Consider the following 21,681-nt stretch of genomic DNA (forward strand, 5'->3'; position numbering starts at 1 on the left):
TTTTATTTTTAAATATTGATGAATGTAGAAAAGAATTGGGCTCCAGAAAGGGCACTTTTCTCATCTAGGACAAAAAGGCAGGTGCTTGAGCACCACTAGGGGTCTATCTGTGCACGTGCCTGACAAAAACAATAACACAAACTGTTTTTGTGAATGTTTCACAAATCCAGCTGTGCTAAAGCAAACACGTTTTCATAGATTTGGATGTCATTTGTATTGAAAATCTCTAGCCAAGGAAAAAAAAATAAAAAAAGCTTATATTTACCACGGTCTTATATTTCACTTAATTTTCCTTGCTCGCTGTCTATAGGCCACGGGCGGAAAAAATAAGAAAATTAAAATTTTTCACAGATCGAAATGGTAAGTTTGAACCTGGTTTCATTCATCTGAGAGCCCAACTTTGGAAGTTATAAGCTTAAATGAAACCCTGATGTGTAATATTGGCGGATTTCGCCATGGAAATGGCGTGATCTTAATTCGCAATTCAGGACTAACAAATCGCTGTTATAGCTGATAGAATGTAATGTTTAATTTCAATCAATTGCTGTACATTATGGAAAAATAATTTTTTCATATACTTTCAAATTTTTTTTTGAAATACTTTTGACATATATTTATTTTCCATATGGGCAGAAGTGAGTTTTTAATATTGTATAATAAAGAATTAACCCTGCCTGTTAAAGTCCAAGTGAGACAAAAGCTATTACAGCGTAGTTAAAACAAGCTATGTTCTGATCAATATTAGCATCTAATACAGTCAGGTCCAATATATTTTTTGATAGTTACGGTCATTTCAGAATGTTAATGAGAAAGTTAACTCCTCCTACCAGCCCCCTATGTAACTGACAAACAAACAAAACTTGTGTACCTTGTGTGGCGTTGGAGAACTCAGTCGTTCGCCAGTTGTTAACTGTAAATGTGTATTGGATGTAATTTTATTATAAGCTGCTTTTCTGTAAGAAGCAGACCAGAAAATGGAGAAGCAGGAGGACCCCTTGTTGCTGTTTTTGCAGGACCGTGGTATTGAGGAACAATTCATAAACAAACTAAAACATGACAAAGTAAGTAAAAAATAAACACTGTTTCCTTTGCAGTGAAAAACAAAACACTGGCATAGTAAGTGCAGAGGCATATTTCAACTTTGATGTCATGTAATAATCTCAGTAAAGTGAATTGTTATGTAAATTTGTTTACATTATTTTAACTATGTTTTAAAAAAATAGAAGTGTGATATTAATGAACCTTTTAAATTTTTAAAACAACTTCTCATGATGTAACGGTTTTATACAAATTTTGGCTTCTTCCCTTTACATTTTGTGAAGGGTCTTTTAAAATGTTATTCACTTTTACTCATCACAATTACAAAAATAATTATGTAAAACAGTGGTGTTAAACTCCAGTCCTGGGGGCTCACTGTCCCAGTACACATGATTCAACTGATCTGGTCATTTTCAAGCTCTTCATGAGCTGGATAAAGTGTGTTGGGGCAGCAAATACCTGAAACTGGGAAGGACAGTGAGTGCCCATGACTGGAGTTAAAAACGACTCCAAAGAACCATCAATTGAAAATTATTTACGGAACCATGAGTGGTTCTTCTATGGCTTCTGTCGCAACAGTCAGCCTGCATCTTCAACCTCCAGAAAAAGTCACTTGATTGACAAAATAAAGGCAAGACTTTGTGCATCAGAAGAAAAGGCAAACAAAAGAGCAGATGTTTTAAATAAATTGAAAGGAAATGGAAATGCAAAGAAAAAATCAAGGAGAGTAGAATTGGGTTGGATGAATTTCAACGAGAATGACAATGAATTTAAACAGGTACGAGCTGTGAAAGGACGAGGACCAGACATGTCACTGTTGATAGGTATACAACAATAAATACCATCCAACAAACGGCAGAATCACTTTTCTTTCCAAATGGTGTCTCCAAGTCCCTAAAGCTGCTGGATCATGTTTGTGACATCCGTGACTTTTCACAAAGTGTGCTTGATGGAGACTCTACAGTTGAAGATATGTATGAGAAAACCAAGGTAAAAATCCTCAGATTATACCTATGCACCAACAAATGTATGCAAGATACAGAACATGCTACAAGTTCTCCCCAAGAAACAACTTCTTCAGTCTCAGCAACCGCGACTGCCCCCCTGATGTCCATGAAAGTCAGTCTTTAGAAGCCAATTTAATTAGTATAGACTTAACTGCCTTGCATACTTATAGATTCAGAAATAACAAATGCTGAGATTTTGAGTGTCAACATCTTGTCTGACCAAGAACAACAAGGGCAAAGAAGGTTTACAAAAGGAATCAGGCAAGAACAACAAAGTGAAGAAATAATAGGACAATAAGTCAAAGACACAGCTGAAATTAACATCAGTAATGAGGTTGAAGATGTAGAGATACAGCCCAACACCTATGCCGATGATGAAGTGATGATTGGAGCCTCACTTAACGATGCAGTTGATCTGGATGACACATTGCCCTGGGAGAAGAAGCCAAATGTCATTATTGTGGTGAGTAGGGGCAACTGTATGAATGAGCTGATTGGAGCCTTTATGGATCCAGACATTATGAACAAAGATGTGCATATCAAAAGGAAGCTTCCCAATGGGAAACTAGAAGAAGGAGAGGGTTCAGGTGTTTTGCGGGACTGCCTATCAGAATTTTGGGGAGAATTCTACACAAAATGCACACTGGGCACATAAGTGAAGACACCCTATCTTAGGCATGAATATCAAGTCCAGGAATGGCAAGCAATTGCAAGAATTCTTGTTACAGGCTGGTTAACTGTACAGTATTTTCCAATACTACTGCCTCTTCCATTCCTGGAAGAAGCTTTATATGGAACCACTTACAGCAGTGTAATCGATTGCTTTATGCAATACATATCAAAAGAAGAGAGGAAAGTCCTTCAGCTTGCAGTGGAATCATTTTAGTCTGTTGACAAAGATGATCTAATAGATGTTCTAGATGCACATGACTGCCACCAGATCCCTCGTAAGGAAACTATTACTCCACTCTTGGTGCAGTTAGGGCACAAAGCTCTAATCCAAACACCAATGTATGTTATTAAATGTTGGAGACCCATCTTAAATTGTTTGGTAGGCACTTTGTATCCACAGAGACTTGTGCAGATCATGGAAGAACGCATTCCAACATCTAAGCGTGTCAGAGCACTTTTGAAATTCCCAGAGGAAATGACTGCACTCCAGAACACAGTAGCAAGACACCTAAGGAAGTATATTGGGGAGACGGATGACCTCAGCTTGAAGTCTTTTCTTCGTTTCTGCACAGGGGCAGACATCCTACTTGGACACCTCATCACAGTGCAGTTCACAGAAACCTCTTCATTCCAATGTCGACCTCAGGCACATACATGTGGGTGCTATTTAATCATGCCTACCAACTACCAAAACTATCCAGATCTTCGCAATGACTTTGACCTTGTCTTAAAAAGTTCCATTTGGGTCATGGACATTGTATAAGCATCAACAGGCAAGCTCAAGTCAAGTTACCCAAGAGCACTGTCATACAGGGACCCACACTAGTGACCCCTCCTTGCTCCTGCACCACAAATGAAAATTAACAACAGGGTATTTCAGTTGTAGCCTGGTTAGAGAGAAATAATTTGATTTGAAATGTTTTTTTAGACTACACACTTAGGTTATCCTGCTCACATAAAGCTGATAATTCTACACCTCCATCGTTATTGCTCTGAAAGAATTACCATTTATGTACTGCTAAATGGACTTTTCCTTACCTTATACTTGCATTTGCAGCTTGTGTGTTGTAAATTGTTCATTACTTATTTTTTATTTCTTTCAACCTTTAAGTTTACTGAATTTAATGTTCCAACAGTGTTCTGCTTGTTTTAAGTGCAACTGCACATTGCCACAATATATTTGGTGGTACACTTCACTAGAGTAGCTATTGTTCAATACATGCAATAAATAAGTACAAAAAAAGAACAACTAATGTGTTTTTTCTGATGTTTTATTACCCATAACTGAAAGAAGACACAGTGCAGAACCACTTCTTAGAGCTGATGTTAGATTTTTTTTTTTTATTATGAAATACACAACAGACATGTGGTCATATTTGCCTTAAATGCCTATTATTTCATAAATAAGGATCACATATGCTTAAAATAGTCAAACAACAGCCCAAAACGGTAATACAAAACAAAAATTATTAATATTATTTACAGTAGAAACAGAAAAAGTTGACTTATAAGTGGGTGTGGAAGAAACCAAATGACATTTAGAATATTTACATGAGTAGTCTTGCACAAATTAACAGCAGTAACGTTTAAAGGTTTAACAATTTCAATACAGTCTTAGAAAAGATGTAGCAGAACATTTTAATTTGCAAACTTTTTTGCAAATATTTCGGAGCTAAATAATCGGTGTGGCATATAATTAGAGCTTTGTAGAATCGAGACATGTTTAACATCTTAAATGTTTCATTACACCCCTAGTGAGTTGACAGACAGCTGGTATTTAGTTTAGGATAAGGGAGCGAAGTGCTTCACAAAGTGTCATGTATAACTGTATGGCTTCAGATACACCTTTGGGAAAAGTCAAACCTAACTCAAGCATGATGACAGTACATAGATCTAATATGTCATCATCGCATGGGACTGCTGTAATGAACTTGTATGCCTGTTTGCATGTATCAATGTCAGTGTGTGGAGCAAGGAATTCTTCAGAAGCCCACAGCTGAGGTACTGTATACATCACATCAGGAATCCCGCTGGGCGCGTTGTGATTGCTGCATGGCCTGATATGGTGAGCATTCCACTCTGCCTTGATTTCATCCAGTTGTTCCTAAAACAACATAGGAAGCATAAAAGTGATGGGAGTTATCTAACTAGGTCTTAAGATTACATTAGGGGTATTTTACAAGATTTAATCAGAGTTAACCATATGCATTGCTTTACTTGATGCACATAACATTTTCATATATTGCTTTAAGACCATTTTTACATCTTATTCTTTTATTTTAACGCCGCGCTAGCGGTGTTGGACGAGGACGGTAGCAGGTGTTGTGCCGAATTCGGCATCCCCTATCGCCCCTATCCCCCTTTTTTTGTTTGTTTTTTTATTACCAAATTAACCTAAACATTATGCATTTCAGTCAATAATAAAGAAAATATACATTGTAGGGATTTCAAATGTGTCACAACTGTTAACTGTATTTAATAATCTTTAGAGGATAAATAATTTTTATCTTTATATACACCGTTTTAGCAAAAAAAATTGAATGAGGTGCTATATTAGAAAAAAGTTCTGTTTAGTTTTTTTAATTTAATTTTTATGAAATATTTCTTTAGTTAATACTTGAATTAAAGTGCAGTCATGTCAAATGAAACATTTACTTTTGGATGTCTTTCGGACGTTACACACTTGGTCAGGAGCAGGTGTAAATTTTGTTCGTACTTACAAACATTTTGAGACTACGAACACTTGAATGAATGCGGTTATTTACCAGAAAAGTGTTTTAAAAACGATTTACGGCAGATTCGTTCTGTTCATTTCATGAATGAGGCCTATTGTGTCTCAATCTTTCCCGGGGCTGAGTTTTTTTGGACACACCTTTAGGTATGCCTTCGACCTCTTGCCAAAATGCGTGAATTCAGTGTATTAAAATCAAATTACAACTAAAAATGATATTAATATAATTAATATATAAAAATATATTTAGAAATATTTAAAAAATGAAGTGGACGAGACAGTGCAGGTTAATTGTCAGTGCAGGAAAGGTGAAAGAACTGAAGCAGAGGTGAGATTTCAGATGGAACAGTAGGCCTAGTAAGGGTGCGCCGTGATAAAGCATATGTTTTCATTCTCTGATCAACATGTATGTATTCAGTATATTGAATAAATAATTACAAATCATTTAAATAATCCAAATGTAAAAGTTTTGATTCCTTGGCGCATTTAAATGTTTTCTAATGAACTGCAATCAGTTCTGGTAATCAGTTTTAGGAAACAGTCCTTAGTTTCAGAATGTTTCTGATGTACCGTGATGCCGTTATTCCGTGACTCCTCCTGGAGCGCGGTGAATTCCACCGGTGTGTCTGCACGCCAGTTCCCCCCCACTTAAATCGCAAATTGGTCTATTGAAGACTTGGTTGTTAATAAAATACTGTTACATCAATTATTCACACATGATTAACATGGTATGATAGCTGATTTAAAATACATAATATATAACACATAATTCACCTGTTAATGTTATAGCTTCATAGATATATTAAGGAACAGTAGTGTTTTTCAAAACTAATATTCAGTAGGCTACAGAAAAACACCTCAAGTAATGCCTCAAGTCTGGTATACTCCGTCACCTGACGGGTCACACAACGGTTAAAACATCTAATTCGGGAATCTGCCAATCTGACAATCACCGGAATTTAGCGATCATTATATGTCAGTTACAGCCTCCTTATGTAAAGACTATTTAACATAAAACACTCCTCATATGATGGGTTAGGTTGGGTTGTGTTCTTACCTGGATAATGTTTCGAAGGCAGAACTGTATAAGTGACTTGTCCAGAAAGTCGCCAATAAACAAGCCCTCGTCTTTCAGTTCCCCAAGCAGCTGTATCCAGTATTCCACACCTTGTTTGCGCATCATTCCCCACCAACTCTCAATTCTTTTGTTTGTAGTACTTGACCCACTGATGAAGCTCCTTTCTCCAGCTTTGTCATCAGTATCATCTTGGCGGAGGAATCTTTGCATGTCACGAATCACCACATTTTCCATCCCCAAGTCTGTACGGACGATCCTGGGGCACCCGCCTACCTGATCCACGGTTTCCAAGAAGTACCCTCCTATAACCCGTGGGTTACTACTCGTGTGGGCTGCTTTAAGCCAAATTACTTTACAGGAAAAGCCATCGATGCAGCCATTAATGCAGATCCCATAGGTTTTCAATTTGTCATAAGAATCAACATGCCAGATATAGTTAGGCCCTTCAGCAAAATACCGCCTACGGTTAAGTCGCCGTCTGCGACCCATTGCTGAGGCACCTGGGTTTAGAGCTGCAAGGATCAGTCGAACATCTTCCTTTCTTGCTTTAATGCCCAGGTCCAGGCATTTGCTGAACATCCATCTGTAGCCGTGTAGCCTTCCAGGTCCATCAATTTGTTGGGCGATGAAATCTGTCACTTCTGCCAAGTCTGTATACTGTCTGCATCTGAGTCCATGTGCTTTCAGTTTGCGAAGCAAATGTCTCTTGCTCAGGATTATGCCATGTCTCACTGCAAGAGACTCCAAAATATCAGCATAATTCATTCCAAGATGGAAATAAAAATAAATCAATTCACTCTCCATTTTCTAGGGAGCCGTAGATTGTTTGTTTTGGAGCCTTGATGTAATATGCAATCTCCTGGGTGTAACAGATGATCACACCATATTCAACTCTTTCAAACCTTTTTAAGTCGTGGCCTCGATCTCATTCCCACTCCTTACTAAGTCGTGGCCACGCGTTACTAAGGCGTGGGAACGCGTTAAGTAAGTCGTGGCCACGCGTTATTAAGGCGTGGGAAGGCGTTAAGTAAGTCGTGGCCACGCGTTATTAAGGCGTGGAAAGGCGTTAAGTAAGTCGTGGCCACGCGTTATTAAGGCGTGGGAACGCGTTAAGTAAGTCGTGGCCACGCGTTACTAAGGCATGGGAACGCGTTAAGTAAGTCGTGGCCACGCGTTATTAAGGCGTGGGAACGCGTTAAGTAAGTCGTGGCCACGCGTTATTAAGGCGTGGGAAGGCGTTAAGTAAGTCGTGGCCACGCGTTATTAAGGAGTGGGAACGCGTTAAGTAAGTCGTGGCCACGCGTTATTAAGGAGTGGGAACGCGTTAAGTAAGTCGTGGCCACGCGTTATTAAGGCGTGGGAAGGCGTTAAGTAAGTCGTGGCCACGCGTTATTAAGGCGTGGGAACGCGTTAAGTAAGTCGTGGCCACGCGTTATTAAGGCGTGGGAACGCGTTAAGTAAGTCGTGGCCACGCGTTATTAAGGCGTGGGAAGGCGTTAAGTAAGTCGTGGCCACGCGTTATTAAGGCATGGGAACGCGTTAACACCTTCCCACGCCTTAATAACGCGTGGCCACAACTTACTTAACGCCTTCCCACGCCTTCCCACGCCTTAATAACGCGTGCCCAGGCCTTAATAACGCGTGGCCACGACTTACTTAACGCCTTCCCACGCCTTAATAATACGTGGCCACGACTTACTTAACGCGTGGCCACGACTTACTTAACGCGTTCCCACGCCTTAATAACGCGTAAACACGACTTAGTAACGCGTTCCCACGCCTTAATAACGCGTGGCCACGACTTAGTAACGCCTTCCCACACCTTAATAACGCGTGGCCACGACTTACTTAACGTGTTCCCACGCCTTAATAATGCGTGGCCACGACTTACTTAACACCTTCCCACGCCTTAATAACGCGTGGCCACAACTTACTTAACGCCTTCCCACGCCTTCCCACGCCTTAATAACGCGTGCCCAGGCCTTAATAACGCGTGGCCACGACTTACTTAACGCCTTCCCACGCCTTAATAACGCGTGGCCACGACTTACTTAACGCGTTCCCATGCCTTAATAACGCGTGGCCACGACTTACTTAACGCGTTCCCACGCCTTAATAACGTGTGGCCACGTCTTACTTAACGCCTTCCCACGCCTTAATAACGCGTGGCCACGACTTACTTAACGCGTTCCCATGCCTTAATAACGCGTGGCCACGACTTACTTAACGCGTTCCCACGCCTTAATAACGCGTGGCCACGACTTACTTAACGCGTTCCCACGCCTTAATAACGCGTGGCCACGACTTAACGCGTGGCCACGACTTACTTAACGCGTTCCCATGCCTTAATAACGCGTGGCCACGACTTACTTAAGTAAGTCGTGGCCACGCATTATTAAGGCGTGGGAACGCGTTAAGTAAGTCGTGGCCACGCATTATTAAGGCGTGGGAACGCGTTAAGTAAGTCGTGGCCACGCATTATTAAGGCGTGGGAACGCGTTAAGTAAGTCGTGGCCACGCGTTATTAAGGCGTGGGAACGCGTTACTAAGTCGTGTTTACGCGTTATTAAGGCGTGGGAACGTGTTAAGTAAGTTGTGGCCACGCGTTAAGTAAGTCGTGGCCACGTATTATTAAGGCGTGGGAATGCGTTACTAAGTCGTGGCCACGCGTTATTAAGGCGTGGGAACGCATTCAGTAAGTCGTGGCCACGCGTTATTAAGGCGTGGGAACGCGTTAAGTAAGTCGTGGCCACGCGTTAGTAAGGCGTGGGAACACGCTACTTAGTCATGGCCACGCGTTATTAAGGCGTGGGAACGCGTTACTAAGTCGTGGCCACGCGTTATTAAGGCGTGGGAACGCGTTACTAAGTCGTGGCCACGCGTTATTAAGGCGTGGGAACGCGTTACTAAGTCGTGGCCACGCGTTATTAAGGCGTGGGAACGCGTTAAGTAAGGCATGGGAACGCGTTAATAAGGCATGGGTACGCGTTAATAAGTCGTGGCCACGCGTTATTTTTTTTTCAGGGGATGTCAACTTTGAGGTTCCACTGTATTGCCCTGACAGGCTTATTTTCCAGGAGGTGTGAAAGCACACTCAAACGCAGCACCAATGTCCACATAAGTGCTAAACATGCACATATGATAAACAGTAACATGAACAACGTAAATAGACATGTGAAATCTGTAATGTAAAACCAGTAAATAAATATTAAAATTGGTGTACTATACTACTGGGGAGAAATTTCATTGATAGTATAGTGGAGACTCTTTTACTATGGCTACTGGAGATGTGCTGGTGCATACTAAGCACTAGAACTTGCAAACTTTAGGCATAAAACACAGAGAAAAAGCCAAGAACAAGCCGAGCCTCCTGACAAAATAAAGCCTCTCACTCTTGTAAACAGAGACGTGCACTGGCTAGTGGACAATTACTGAACTACTGGTCTTGGTACGCTTCTCACAGGAATTTTAACCAATCAGACCAGACATTTCAGATTTTGTCTGTTAAATTAGAAATCTGTTAAATGGAGGTCTGTTAAATCGAGGTTTCACCATACAAAAAACTCAAATGAAAGAATAGGGCATTCCCAGATAATGTTTTGTTATTTAATTTTAGGTTAGTCATAAAAACATTTTATAGCCAATGCAGATAAATAAATTACATTAATATTCATGTTTAAAAAATTTCAACATTTTCCTCTTCATAAAACAGCAGAACAGATTAAATGTAGATGTTTGGTTTTTGTACAGTATGGTATGAATTCCTGTCAGTGTGGACTGCAGAGCACAGTAGTAGAGAGCAGAATCTGATCACTTGATTTTTATCTTTATTTATCTTTGCAGAAATCCCTGGAACTGGAGGATCAGCTTTTCTTTCATAATTACCCTCAGTAATCAAAATGAGGAATTCTGGTCTGGATGTTGAGTACTGACGATACCACAATAGTTCATCACAGCCCCGGTTCTGGACTGCTTTGCTTGGGGGGGCAGTAAAACCTAATGAGGGGGCATGTTGATAGTCATGTTTTTGAAGCCAGAAATATATTCAAGGCTTGATTTGTGCATGAATGATGACAGCCAAGCTATTGATACTGGCTTAAAGTGATGTATGAGGTAAAGAAATAAAAATGCATGTTTTCGAACTTAAACTTAAAACCCAATGATTAAAAAATACATGTTGATTATGTAAATGGAGAAAAAAGATTATCTAATTGTATTTCATTTTAATACGCCCCCTTAATTAAATTGCCATTACTAATAGAACAACTCTATTTCTTGAAAGGCTTTAATACAAATTTAAGTCAAAGCTGACAAATGTACCTACACACAGACTGATAATATTCAAACGTGGAAATAGGAATGAGTGAGAATATTTATATTATTGGGAAATTAAAATATAAAGAAAACAAAAGAATACTAATTCTGTAAAAAAAAGGGGGGGGGGGTATTCGTCACATTTCTATTTTGAAAAAGAAAAAAATATGAAAGTACATAAAATAAGGAAAATTTTCCTAACAACTGCACTTTAATGGTAAAAAATCTGGTAAAGTATTGAAGTTTTTATTGATGTTATGAAACGTACTGGTACAATGCAGTATTTATGCACAGTATAACAAATTATGTAAAGACTATAAGTGCAAATGAACAACAGTAATCATATTTTCATTGAACACAACTATACACCTATATATTGTGGCAGTAACACTCCTGCCTTGCAACGAGAAGGTCATGTAAAAATAATGCCAAGTTAAAAATAACGTAACCAAACAAACTATATACAAAAAATGAAATCTCTATATGCACACTGTGGATACAATTATCTAAAACCTTTAGCTGAGCCTGTATTCTAAAATGAACTCAGAACAAAGAATTACCACTAACCGCTAACGGCTAATAAAATAATTTAAGCAACACTTATGTAAGAGGTAAGTAACATTAAAGCAACGAAAAACCACAGTTAAGCAAATATTACCATGTGGAAGTCAGTTTAAACTCAGAAGAGTGTTTACCAGTATACCTGCCTCTCGCTCACACTAACAGAACATATACTGCCGAACTGAACTGTTTGGGGCAGTCTGCCGATTTTTATATGACTCAAAGAGCCAATCAGGAATAAGCAAGGAAATATCTTCACACTGTAAAACAAAATGCATTTTTGTGATTGGTTCAGAGATAATTTTAAAAATAGCCGTTGCTTGCATTGTGCAAAAGACACATTTTGGGGGGGGCAATGCCCCCCTCAGCCCCCCCCTAGCGCCGGCCCTGGTTCATCATCTGTACTAACACCACTGTAATTACAGGATAAAGTAACAGACGTTGTCTCCAAGACATTTTTAGCAGCATTGCCCTGTATGGGCACACCAACAAGCTGCAGCTTCCTTTTACTGGTCTGACAGAGGAGTTCAAAGTCACCAGAACCAGGGAGGTGTTGCTCTACAGAGTTTTAGCTGACAACACCAGCGTAAAAAGGCCAAATACCTGGAGCTGGTAGAGGCCTGTAGAGAAAGAGGCTGGCGGGCCTGCTGTGAACCAATTGAGGTGGGCTGCAGGGGTTTCTTGGGGCAATCTGTGCACCGGGCATTCAAGCTTCTTGGCATCAGAGGGTTGCTAGAACAAAGAGCCACCAGAAACATCAGCGAGGCTGTCGAAAAAGCCTCAAGGTGGCTGTGGATCAAGAGGGGAAATGTATGGAGTAGCGCGCTGCTTGGACACAAACCAGGGACTGATCACCCTCGGCTGGTCCGACCCACCCTCGGCTGGGTCGGATGATGTAGCCCTCGGCTGGGCTACATCATCCCCAAGATGTAGATGATTCTGCCCTCTTGTGTATAACCTCCTGAGACCCGAGCTTAGATTTTTTTCAATGCATTTTTTCTATTCCTTTTGTTTTTAACCTTATTAGTTGGGTGGCACGGTGGCTCAGTAGGACTACAGCCGGAAAATGTATGATTCCTGCCTAGAGAGGAAGTGGGTGAAGTTACCTGTTACAGGTGGATTGCTTTTTGGCAGTGGTGTATAGTAACTACAGTACTTAAGTAGTTTTTTGAAGTATTTGTACATTACTGGAGTATAAAAATTTTCGGCAACTTTCACTTTTACTCCACTACATTTTCTAAAGAAATTGTGTACTTTTACACCGTTACATTCGCTGTATGTAAATTCGTTACTCGTTACTACAAAATAAAAGTTAAATGATGTGAGATGTGTGACGGACTGCACGCTGGTTTGGTGACTCTGCGCTTGTGAGTTAGACGGTGGTTAAACACATTAATGCGCATGTGCAAACGTTCTCTAAAAGCTATCGGAGTTTTCTAAAAGTGCGTCGTTCACCCAAAGACACGCAAATATGGACATTTCAGAAGCTCCAACACACTGATGTAAGTTAACAATGATTAACAAAGTAAAGCTGTAGCATCAGCGGTTTTTTAATATTATTAGCATTAACATTGTTCAGATAGCTACCTACCATTTTTACCGATTACATTCCAACCACAAATAAAACGTTTCACTAAATTTGTTTGGAATTCATTGACTGCAAAACTCATGAAGACACGTCCATTATTTTTAAAAACTCACCTGCGGACAAATATTTCCTCAGATAACTTCTGTATTAGACCAGCAGAGGAGAGATTCATGGTGCTGAGGAACATGCAGCACGTCTTTAACCCTTTAATGATCTCAACAAGAACTCAACTTATCCAACTTATTATTAATGATTTTTCAGCTGTTGGCTTCAAGTTAGAAATGGTGTTTTCTTAAAGTAAGAACACCAATATTTTTTTTAGTTTAACACATGCCATTCAGTGAGTAGATGCAGCCCAAAAAAGATTATTTAAATACAGCTTATTTTACTCAAATATTTTGATTTAAATGGCAAAATTATTTTTTGTTATTGAAATATACTACCCAAATTAAAAAAAATGGGACACTATAGAAAATGCAAATAAAATAGATGCAGTGTTTCTCACATTTACATCGACTCACTATCTAAAAACGTTGGAACAGGAACATTTAGGGCTAGTAATAAGTTAAAAAAACAACTAAATAATGTCATGATTTCAAACAGGTGATGTCAACAGTTGATTATGATCATGAATTGGCACAAATCATGTTCAGATGAAAGGAAGAAAACAGGTTAATTGTTAAGGTTGTTTACAGGCTTGAAAGAACAATCTTTATATTTAAAATGACCGCTTTCATTTATACTAACAGCATTTACTTTTACTTCTACTTGTATTACTTAAGTACATTTAATATCAAATTACTTTTGATACTTAAGTACATTAAACATCAGATACTTTTAGACTTTTACTCAAGTAATATTCTAAAAGGTGACTTTTACTTCTATCAAAGTAAATTTCTGGTAAGATACTTGTACTTTTACTCAAGTATCGCCTTCCGGTACTTTATGCACCATTGCTTTTTGGAACTCTTCTTGGACTGTTTGCTTTAACAGTGATCTGCTTGGGTTTTGACCTTGGTCTGTTTATCAGGATTTCTTTGTTGTATATGTCCAAACAAAGTACCAGCAAAAGTACAAGATGTTTAGTGCATAACTACTATTAGCATGTCGGGTGGTGGTGGGTTGGAATCCTCTGAATAAATAAGGCTGCACACTGGGAAAATGTGAAAGCTTTGTTATACAGTGTTCAATATGTTATCCAGCTTTTTACACTGGCAGCATCTGCATTCCACTAACAGACTCACATATCCTCTGTTTGGAACAGAGTTTTGGGATATTTGACTAGGCAAGAAGTACAGACGCCTTGGAAGTAGGGGTGGAAACGGTTATGTCCAAGTGCATGAGTCCTGACAACAAACTGCATCTCTGCACACATTTCTCTTATACCTTCTGTTACCATATAATAATAATTATGATGTTGGGAACCAGGGGTGAACAGTAGTACACATGCACATGTACGTCTTTTTACAAGGTTGTTATGGGTGTTAAATATAAGGTTTTGTTAAATAATACAAGATACTAACAATCAATCAGAGAGAGCAGGTGTTATTTATATTGTACTGTACTATGTGTGTGTGTGTGTGTGTGTGTGTGTGTGTGTGTGTGTGTGTGTGGTTAACTGATAACAAGCTGTGGGAATAAATAACTTTGATATTCTGAGCTTTGGTGGAACTTCACATAAGTGAGTTTTTGTACAGTATCTCAATAGCTTTGTATCACTGGGTGTCTCTAAGAGCACAGTGATAGAGAGCAGAATCTGTCAGCTTTAGATTGTTGATGGTAAGTTCAGTAGATGTACTGGTTGTTTCACACGTGAATCGAGGATCATCAGGTGTTCTCTCAGCTGTACTGCCTTTTGCACCTTTATACAGTATAAACTGTGGTGCGCTGTTAGGATTTTGTTTGTACCAGTAAAGCCGAATGTAGCTGCTGCTTGACTGATAAGAACATTTTAGAGTAACAGTCTCTGTTTCTTTCCTCACAAGGTTGGGATCTGTTGGGTGAATTTCATCTGCAAAACCACCTGTTGTGAAGAAAGAAGACAATAATGTGTAATTTATTACAAATAAAATTGTCTGTTAATTTAGGAAAATCAACACAATAAATTAACGTCTTAACTCTTAATAATATGTGCATAAATTAACATAATGTTTTCTACCAAATATAAATCAATATTGTATTATTACCTGATGTTACAGTGAGAATCAGTGTTATGTATCTCCCGATATGAAGTAAGTTGCATAGTTGAGCCATTTCTGAACACAGTCTACTGAGGACTGTATAATAATTTAGTATGAAACTCATGACGTCTCTAAAAAACCACATACAGGATGTGCAGATGTTACAACATCACTACACACATCAATTTAGAGTAACTAAAAAGTGTCTCTATTGTGCTGAATGAACTGGAGCATGATACAGCAAGTTTGGGGAATTTTACCTGAATGTTTGGCAGGTGGCACCAGCAGTAGAGTAAGAGGGGGGTACAGACTTAAATGCTTCCTGAGACATTAGGAACAAATGGGAGTGATGGTGTGCGAGTGGCCAAATGAGAGCAAGTTTTGAGTTGTATTTTTCAACTTGGAGTGGGTTTAATTTACCTTAAAACAATAGGCACAAGGCAAGAGTACACCCCTGACAGGGTGCCAAGCCATCACAGGGCTTCAACCACTCCCTCCGACATAGCCAATCATGTTTGTGTATATATCCGAGTGGCTGATTGCAATGCTGAGAATTAAACTCTAGATCTCAGTGGTAGTGGGATAATGTATTTTATCACTGCACCACCTGAGTGCACCACTGCCAAACATAAAATATCTTACTGTTCTGATTTTGAGGGAACATATCAGCAATGAGGTATTTTGAACAATCTGAACACACAGTGTGTAAGAATTCACTACATAAATATTCATTCAGTGTACTTACAGAGTTTACATGGTAACATCTATAAAGTTCATTTGATAAATGCTTTTAAAAATTCAACTTATTATGTGTCATCTTGCGTTTCACCTAATGAGCTCTGGGTTAAACTTCAGCACCCTCATGACCCTAATTATGATAACAATCTGATGAATAAATTAGGTAAAATATACATTTTAAGTGTATTGATAGGTGACTAGAGCTCACAATAATGCTAAACAGTTATTATTATTTAACGTATCTTAATTATGACAAATCAGTTTCACTTACTAATTAAAGCAGATAAAAAACATGTAAAACATAAACTTCAACACATGTTAACACATAAGAACTGACATGTCTAACTCAGTGTTTCTCAACCTTCTCTCAGTCACGGCACCCTTTAAAAGTATGCAAAATCTCAAGTCACCCCAGTCTAAAATGTATTAAAAAACGTACACTCTGCATCCTTTGGACTGCTAACACACACGGACACACACCATAAGGTGTCATTTAGGGAGGGAGGGGTAAACGTGACTTACTTTAAATGGGAAACCTGAGCCTGGGATGATGCACACAATCGCCCTATTCTGGCAGGGATGGATGAGAGGCAGACACGGAGCTCCTGGTCCAGAGCCCTCAGTCGCTCCCTGTACTTGTTCTTGATGTAAGTTAGGCTCGAAAAGCTCAGTTCGCGCAATGAACGAATCAGATTTAACATAATTAAACAAGTTTATAGTTTATTTCTCAATTATTTGTCATACTAAGAGCACTGCTTCTTTTCTGCATGTTCTCTCTGTAGCTCGGTTACAGCTCTCTCAATCTCAAAAGAAGCTTTATTGGCATGACAAATAAAGACATTCGTATTGCCAAAGCAAGTTAGAGAGAAATAATAAAAATAACAGCAAGAAAGAACAAATATATACAAAACAGCAAATGTGCTTTATAAATTAATTACTTACTTACTAAAACAGTTACAAGTGCAAAAAAATATTATATTAATAAAAAGAGTGCACAATAATAACAAAATTATAATATTTACAGTAATGAGGTAGTAATAATGATCAGTCTCTCTCTCTTTCTCTCTCTCTCTCTCTCTCTCTCTCTCTCTCTCGGTGTGTGTGTGTGTGCGCACATTAACTGATCGTTATTACTACCTCATTGATATAAATATTACCATTTTTATTAATATTTTGCACTGTTTTTATTATTATTTTATTCTATTTTATATTTTTGCACATGTAACTTTTGTATATACAGTGTATCACAAAAGTGAGTACACCCCTCACATTTCTGCAAATATTTCATTATATCTTTTCATGGGACAACACTATAGACATGAAACTTGGATATAACTTAGAGTAGTCAGTGTACAGCTTGTATAGCAGTGTAGATTTACTGTCTTCTGAAAATAACTCAACACACAGCCATTAATGTCTAAATAGCTGGCAACATAAGTGAGTACACCCCACAGTGAACATGTCCAAATTGTGCCCAAATGTGTCATTGTCCCTCCCTGGTGTCATGTGTCAAGGTCCCAGGTGTAAATGGGGAGCAGGGCTGTTAAATTTGGTGTTTTGGGTACAATTCTCTCATACTGGCCACTGGATATTCAACATGGCACCTCATGGCAAAGAACTCTCTGAGGATGTGAGAAATAGAATTGTTGCTCTCCACAGAGATGGCCTGGGCTATAAGAAGATTGCTAACACCCTGAAACTGAGCTACAGCATGGTGGCCAAGGTCATACAGCGGTTTTCCAGGACAGGTTCCACTCGGAACAGGCTTCGCCAGGGTCGACCAAAGAAGTTGAGTCCACGTGTTCGGCGTCATATCCAGAGGTTGGCTTTAAAAAATAGACACTGAGTGCTGCCAGCATTGCTGCAGAGGTTGAAGACGTGAGAGGTCAGCCTGTCAGTGCTCAGACCATACACCGCACACTGCATCAACTCGGTCTGCATGGTCGTCATCCCAGAAGGAAGCTGACGCACAAGAAAGCCCGCAAACAGTTTGCTGAAGACAAGCAGTCCAAGAACATGGATTACTGGAATGCCCTGTGGTCTGATGAGACCAAGATAAACTTGTTTGGCTCAGATGGTGTCCAGCATGTGTGGCGGCGCCCTGGTGAGAAGTACCAAGACAACTGTATCTTGCCTACAGTCAAGCATGGTGGTGGTAGCATCATGGTCTTGGGCTGCATGAGTGTTGCTGGCACTGGGGAGCTGCGGTTCATTGAGGGAAACATGAATTCCAACATGTACTGTGACATTCTGAAACAGAGCATGATCCCCTCCCTTCGAAAACTGGGCCTCATGGCAGTTTTCCAACAGGATAACGACCCCAAACACAACCTCCAAGATGACAACTGCCTTGCTGAGGAAGCTGAAGGTAAAGGTGATGGACTAAACCCAATTGAGCACCTGTGGCACATCCTCAAGTGAAAGGTGGAGGAGTTCAAGGTGTCTAACATCCACCAGCTCCGTGATGTCATCATGGAGGAGTGGAAGAGGATTCCAGTAGCAACCTGTGCAGCTCTGGTGAATTACATGCCCAGGAGGGTTAAGGCAGTGCTGGATAATAATGGTGGACACACAAAATATTGACACTTTGGGCACAATTTGGACATGTTCACTGTGGGGTGTACTCACTTATGTTGCCAGCCATTTAGACATGGCTAAATTAGATAATGGCTGTGTGTTGAGTTATTTTCAGAAGACAGTAAATCTACACTGCTATACAAGTTGTACACTGACTACTCTAACTTATATCCAAGTTTCATGTCTATAGTGTTAAATATAAAGATATAATAAAATATTTGCAGAAATGTGAGGGGTGTACTCACTTTTGTGATACACTGTATTTGTTCTTTCTTACTGTTATTTTTATTATTTCTCTGTAACTTGCTTTATGCGAATGTCCGTATTTGTCATGCCAATAAAGCTTCTTTTGAGTTGTGTGTGTGTGTGTGTGTGTGTGTGTGTGTGTCGCTCGCTCTCCGCTCTCTGTTTTCGGATTAGAATTTCGACAATAAACAGCTCTTATTATGACTGATTAATTCCCTTCACTGATGGAAGCGAAATGGGTGGATTACAGTCGATAAGAATTGTGCAGAAATAAAAAGATATACATATATAGCGGCTTCCAGTTAAGTACACTTAACGTAATTAAAGTTGAGCTTTTGTATTATTTTTGTACAACTAAAGTATATTAAGTACAAAAATAGTTGTTCAATATTAGCACTGTTTAAGTGTATTGATCATTAATGTGACAATAATACACTTTAGTGCACAGAAGTATATTAAAGATTAGTATAATTAAGTATACTCTTTTCATCAGGGCATCATCACCTGTTTTGTATAATTGGTTAATCATACACCAGACTATAATCCTACAAAATCCCTGACTATGTGCAAGTGTACCTAGAAGACTTGATGCTGTTTTGGCAAATGGCAGTCTATTAACTATTCATTTTTCAATCTTTTTGCTTGGGTCTAATTTCAAATTAACAGTAGAAAGATTGTGCTTAAGTTTTATAGTTATTTGAGATCATAGCCTGAGAACTGAGAAAGCAAATTATATTAAAAAAATGTAAACATGCTTATAGCGCCTCCTCCGAGAGAAGGTTTTTATACAGTGTAGCTGAATTTCCTGTTACTGTGGGCTGCAGAGCACAATAGTACAGAGCAGAGTCAGATACTGCAGCAGAGTTGATCTCCAGTTCTACCTTCTTATTCGTTTTGTTAAAATTGATGGACATTCTTGGGTCAGGTAGTTGAGCCGTGGTGACAGAACCCTCATTAATCAGCAGCAGAAACTCTGGTTTTGATCCAGGTTCTTGTCGATACCAGTGAAGTTGATTATATGTTGATTCATATGTGCAGGATAGTGTGATGTTGCTGCCTTCATTTGATGTTAAACTGGGTTTATCTGCTGTAATACTCTCAGCAGCTTCTGCTATAAAACATGTTAACAATATAGAACATTTATTTCATTCTAAAAGTAAAACATTGTAAGTAGAAATTGCTATAATGCTTTATAGTGTAAATTTAATACAAACCAAATGAAAGATAATATTTATTGTATAACACTTACCATTTTCATATGTAATTCTCAACTCAACTCAACTTTATTTATAGAGCACTTTAAAAACAACAACAGCTGTGACAAAGTGCTGTACATAGATACTTATAAAACATAAAACAAACAACACTAGAAACAATGAGAAGTCTCATGCTGGATTGAAAGCCAAGGAATAAAAATGGGTTTTAAGACTAGTTTTAAAAATAGCCAGTGAAGAGGCCTGTCTAATATGGAGTGGTAGGTTGTTCCATAATTTAGGGGCAGCGATTGAAAAAGCTCTATCCCCTCTGAGTTTACGCTTTGACCTTGGTACCTCCAGGAGCAGCTGATCAGCTGACCTGAGGCACCGAGCAGATGTGTGGGAATGGAGCAGCTCAGCGAGGTAAGGCGGGGCAAGTCCATTTAAAGATTTAAAAACAAACAACAGAATCTTAAAATGTACTCTGAAATGCACGGGCAGCCAATGGAGGGAGTACAGAATGGGGGTTATATGCTCTCTCTTACGTGATCCCATTAAAAGTCATGAGTAAAATGAAGAAGAGGAGTAACATCATTGTTCTGAGTGTCAGATTCACATCTGTCATACTAAAGTTTGTCTCTACTTTGTGTAAGAACATCCCCCCCCCCCCCCCCAACATCTTACGTAATCCATGCCAAGAAGAACTGAGACTGTTTTAAAAGCAGAGGGAGATTCTACACAGTATTAGTATAGTGTAAAAAAGTGTAGTCACTAATATAATTTACGATGTCACTAATATTTCTACTGGCACAGTTGTTTTGGATAGTTGATCTTGGATCTAATGATGCTTGCTTGGTTGAAAGTGTAAGATTACAGGGATCTTTGGTTGTATAAAGTTTATTGGCTATAAAAGGTTATTTGTATAAAATGTAATAGCAACTTATTTTTCAAATCAATGTTGTTAATAAAGGTACAAACATAACAAATATGTTGACTGATAATCAAATGTAAATTTACAATGTAGACTTAATCATCAGTGGAGTAGCAATACATCATGATGTTTAGAACATACAAATGGCTTGCTAACATTTATTTTCCCAATATTTACATAAATAGTATATATCTTAAGTTATTTAGGAATACTACTATATTTTAAGATTGTGATACTGATACTTTTTAATAATGAATATGAATACTTTTTGATAATGAATCTGGGCCAGGGGGTCAGGATTTCTCTCCTCCTCTCTCCATTTCTGGAGCACTGTGTTTTCTTTTGCATGATTTTTCATGTGCTTATATAAATTAGTTGTGTTACCACTGTATTTGTTGTGTACAGCCTTTTTACAAGTTCTACAGTTGAAACTAAAGTTGTTACGAGGCTCAAAACACTCGTGTTGTGTTTCCCAGATGTTTAGTAACAGTCTGGTGAGACCCAAAAGCAGATAGGAAAAAATTGCAGTAAGTGAGATTTGAACCGGTATCACTGGTGTTGAAGAGCATATATATATATATATATATATATATATATATATATATATATATATATATATGAACTATGGGTGTGTTGAACTAACTGACTTAGCGGTGACCGCAACTTGATAATGAAAAAATAAAATGTGTGGTTTCGAACCCCGCACATCAGCGTACAGAGCTCAAGGGACTGACACACTAACCACTTACACTACAGAGTGAACATAGGAAACTGCGATCTGAATCGCTTATTAAGATAAGCGCCCAAAACAGGCGGGAAACGAA

The 21,681-nt window shown here is 38.8% G+C and overlaps 1 gene segment (V, D, J or C); it reads right to left on the reverse strand.

Annotated features, from left to right (window-relative positions):
* Positions 1 to 19,485: 19,485 nt before the first annotated feature.
* LOC134311848 (T cell receptor alpha variable 38-1-like) lies at positions 19,486 to 20,369 on the reverse strand. The segment is given in 2 exon segments: positions 19,486 to 19,841; positions 20,306 to 20,369. Coding segments are annotated over 2 exon segments (420 nt in total).
* Between the last annotated feature and the right edge of the window lie 1,312 nt (positions 20,370 to 21,681).

This window comes from Trichomycterus rosablanca, chromosome 4, assembly GCF_030014385.1.
Source record: "Trichomycterus rosablanca isolate fTriRos1 chromosome 4, fTriRos1.hap1, whole genome shotgun sequence".
Lineage (NCBI taxonomy): Eukaryota > Metazoa > Chordata > Actinopteri > Siluriformes > Trichomycteridae > Trichomycterus > Trichomycterus rosablanca.